Source organism: Cyprinodon variegatus, unplaced genomic scaffold (assembly GCF_000732505.1).
Source record: "Cyprinodon variegatus isolate N-32 unplaced genomic scaffold, C_variegatus-1.0 Scaffold343, whole genome shotgun sequence".
NCBI classification, from domain to species: Eukaryota; Metazoa; Chordata; class Actinopteri; order Cyprinodontiformes; family Cyprinodontidae; genus Cyprinodon; species Cyprinodon variegatus.
Genome location: NW_015150796.1, coordinates 687213 through 690419, shown reverse-complemented (window position 1 = coordinate 690419; position 3207 = coordinate 687213). Strand labels below are relative to the sequence as shown.

General features: G+C 43.9%; 1 protein-coding gene across 3 annotated transcripts in view; it reads right to left on the bottom strand.

The window, feature by feature from the left end:
- The window catches only part of lnx1 (ligand of numb-protein X 1, E3 ubiquitin protein ligase), a 48886-nt gene that overhangs the window by 30051 nt on the left and 15628 nt on the right, over window positions 1–3207 (bottom strand). Inside the window, exon 1 of one of the 3 annotated variants that reach the window (XM_015385562.1) lies at window positions 2181–2836. The exons of the other annotated variants lie outside the window; for them this stretch is intronic. Coding sequence (XP_015241048.1) covers window positions 2181–2272 — 92 coding nt within the window. The 5' untranslated portion in view covers window positions 2273–2836. Of the gene's footprint in view, window positions 1–2180; window positions 2837–3207 lie in introns of those variants that run through there. 3 annotated transcript variants of the gene reach the window in all.

The window sequence follows — 3207 nt, the reverse complement described above, 5'->3', positions numbered from 1 at the left end:
TTTTTTTTTGCAAGCTTTGGGAACCCCAAGCAGGTCCTGGTTGGTTCCAGGGATGCTCAATGCATCACCATGGCAGCGTATGTACGGCCAGATGGAAGCTAGACGGAGGAAGCGACCTTTTACCCTCCTGTCTTCTCTCATCTACAACATGCTACCTTCTCCTCTCTGCTGCACTGCTTTATTTTAATCCATCTGCCGCTCATCTCAGTCTATCCCCCTTTTTTCCTCCCTTATATGTCCTCTTTTTGCATTACTGTCTAACTCCGGCTCCTGGTCTTACTGCCCCAAAAGGATCATTTTGTATGAAGACATCATAAAATGCAAAGACTGCTCAAGAAAGACACTCCTTTGTTCAATTATGAATTGTGCAGTTTAATGGCATGGCCTCTGTCAAACTGAGAAGAAAAACAAAACCAGCTCAGGGATCAGAGCTCTTTGACTTCCCATGGAGCGGCTGGATGTAGTCGACATTAACTCCCACACAATGAGGGTCTGGGGGCCAATACACAGCTCAGAGCGCCGTTCAGAAGGAAACAAAGCCAAGAATGAAGACACTTTGATATACAGTGCAATGGTGTACAAGGACCTCTTAGAAGGTTGGTTAATTATTAAGGCTGACTGGGATACTTAGGAGCAGCTTTCATTCAATACAGATTTGTGGTTAATACATTTGGAGAGTAGTCTCTTTTTCTGGTCTGTAGGAGCATCAAATATCCTGCCTTAGCATTGACAATTTTGACTGCATGCAAAAAAAGTGTTTCATCCAATATAAAGGATAAAAAATAGCGTTGTTCTCATTCTGTGATTATTTAAAGAAAACCTAGCAGAATTGACTGATAGATGTGATGTATAATAGACAAAAATGTGAGTTAGGAACTCCGCCAAACTTTACAAACTGTAACAAAAACTAAAAAAGCAAAAGGTGTGTGAAATTGCTTTCTTGTTTTGCTTTTTTGCTGAATGTAATTCTTTTAAAACATTTTAGTGGCAGCATTTTGTTTCCTGGATAGGAGAGAAACAATGACAGAGAGTGAGGATGTAAGCAATCTTAACGGACAAAAAGTATGACTAGCTAACCTTTCAACCAGTTTGCTTCACAGACGCTAGCTAAAGACCTACTTTACAGGTTCTAACTAGACTAGACTGCATTTGATCATCTGTAGATAAACATCTAAAACAGAGAGACTGGTTTAACTGAAAAATCTGCACTGAATGTATATTCGTTACACAACAGCTTGAGGGATCAGAAAACCTTTAAAAAAAGAAAATGGAGTATTTTCAGCACTTGTGTATATCTTGGAATGAGAGCAGGAAACAAAGAATAATTTTTGGACCAGTCAAACATGTACTGGATTATTTTACACCGATTACACTTTTTTAAAAACATTATTTAATTCATAATGCCTCTTTTTCTCTTCAGGAAAAGACTACTTGCACATAAATATTTATCTTTTTAGTGTGTGTTTTAATGCATCATTATACCCCTTGTAGTTTTTTTCTATTTTGATTTTTAAAAACACTACCAAATATATTTTGATTTTTAAAAACACTACCAAACTGACAGGAGGGATGTCACTGTGCTCTTGTTTTTCTCTGTTCGTAAGGTTTCCTGCTTGCTCAGGTTTAAATTCTGTGCAAATGAGGATTGAGAACAGTTGACTATCCGTTTTTAATGCTGAGGTAAAAGTCTTTTTCACAAGCCCACTCTAAATTTACAAACATCCAAATGCTTAACAAGACTCAGCCTCCATACACAGCGCTTAAAATCCACAATTTTGGGCAAATGTGTGCTGACATTCTGCTCCAATCAATACAGCACTTAGGCTCTCACTTACTCACATAGATAAATAGAGGAAGGAAGAGATGCTCTGCTGCAGTGTTGCTCTGTAAGACCCAAACAAAGCACTACCTGCCGTTCTGCAGGATCCCAGCCAGGACCACAGTGACTGGCAACCAAAGCAGCAGAAGAGTACTGACTGAGCACAGAGGAGCACTCTGACTATTCACGTGATGCTCCAAATGTAAACATTGGTGCAGTACATAAATCCGCATGGAAGGATGGAGTGATGGATCGACGGGTGGATGGATGGATGGATGGATGGATGGATGGACGGATGGATGGATGAATGGATAGATGGATGGGGTAAAGGATGCAGAATTAGGCGGAGTGTTGTACTCACAGTTCAGAATAGAGAATGTGCAGGTTGCCCAAATTGTCTGTGTAGTTGGCCGGGCTGAGCCAGGGCAGAACAAGCAGCAACAGAGCCTTCATGATCCACCTTTACCCCCCCCACCCCAGTTCTCTGGTCCCTGATTTTCCCTGAAGCTGATCCTTCCTCCTCTCCTGTCCCTCCTCGTCCCCCTCTCCCTCCTCCACCTCCAACTCTGAGAGCCTAGCCGTGCTGACCCCCCCTCTCCCCTTGGCGCTCGCCTTCCTTCAACAGAAGCAATTTCAGATGTGATTTAATCCTTAACTTCCTACCTTGTAACTCCCCCTCCCCTCTGCTCTTCCCCACTTCTCTACTTGTGTCTGTGCGAGTTTCTTCTTCTTCTTGTGCCTTAGGCCGGCTGCCTGGTCATCTCAGCTGCAGAGCCAACTGGGCTGGTTGCCAGAGGTTGAAGATGGAGCGAAGGAGGAAAAAGCAGCCAAAGCAGGTGCAGAGCAGAAGAAGTCCTGTTGTGGAACAGGGGGAGAAGGAGAAAGTGCAGGAATAAAAGGAAAGGGACCCATGCAAAGGTGGCACATTTGGAATACAATTTGAGATGTGCAGCCCCTTAATCTGCTCTGGGCACTGCCGAGTTGTAAGAGGATTTGTGCTCGTATGCACTGCGAGCGGGTGTGTGTGAGTGTGTGTGTGTCAGAGAACAGCGCAGGCTGTGACTTATACTGCCGCAGAAACCACTGAAGGGGGGGATGGAGCAAACCAAACTAGAAGCAAGGGAGGGAAAGTACTTTGTTCTCCCCTGATTGGCTCTGCCCTGTTCACATGCACCCAGTTCCACACATGCACCCTCAGACATTCACACACACAGGTGCCAGTTCTGCATTCACCTCCCCCTGCCCGTTAGTATATCACTCCTGCAGCGGAGAGAGAATGTGTTGCTTTCCATTGCCTCACCCCTGGTTTACAGCAGTGGACTGCTCCTAGTGCAGCAGATTGGTCTGATCGCTTAAAAGAATCTGCCTACAAGCGTTAAAAAAAAAAA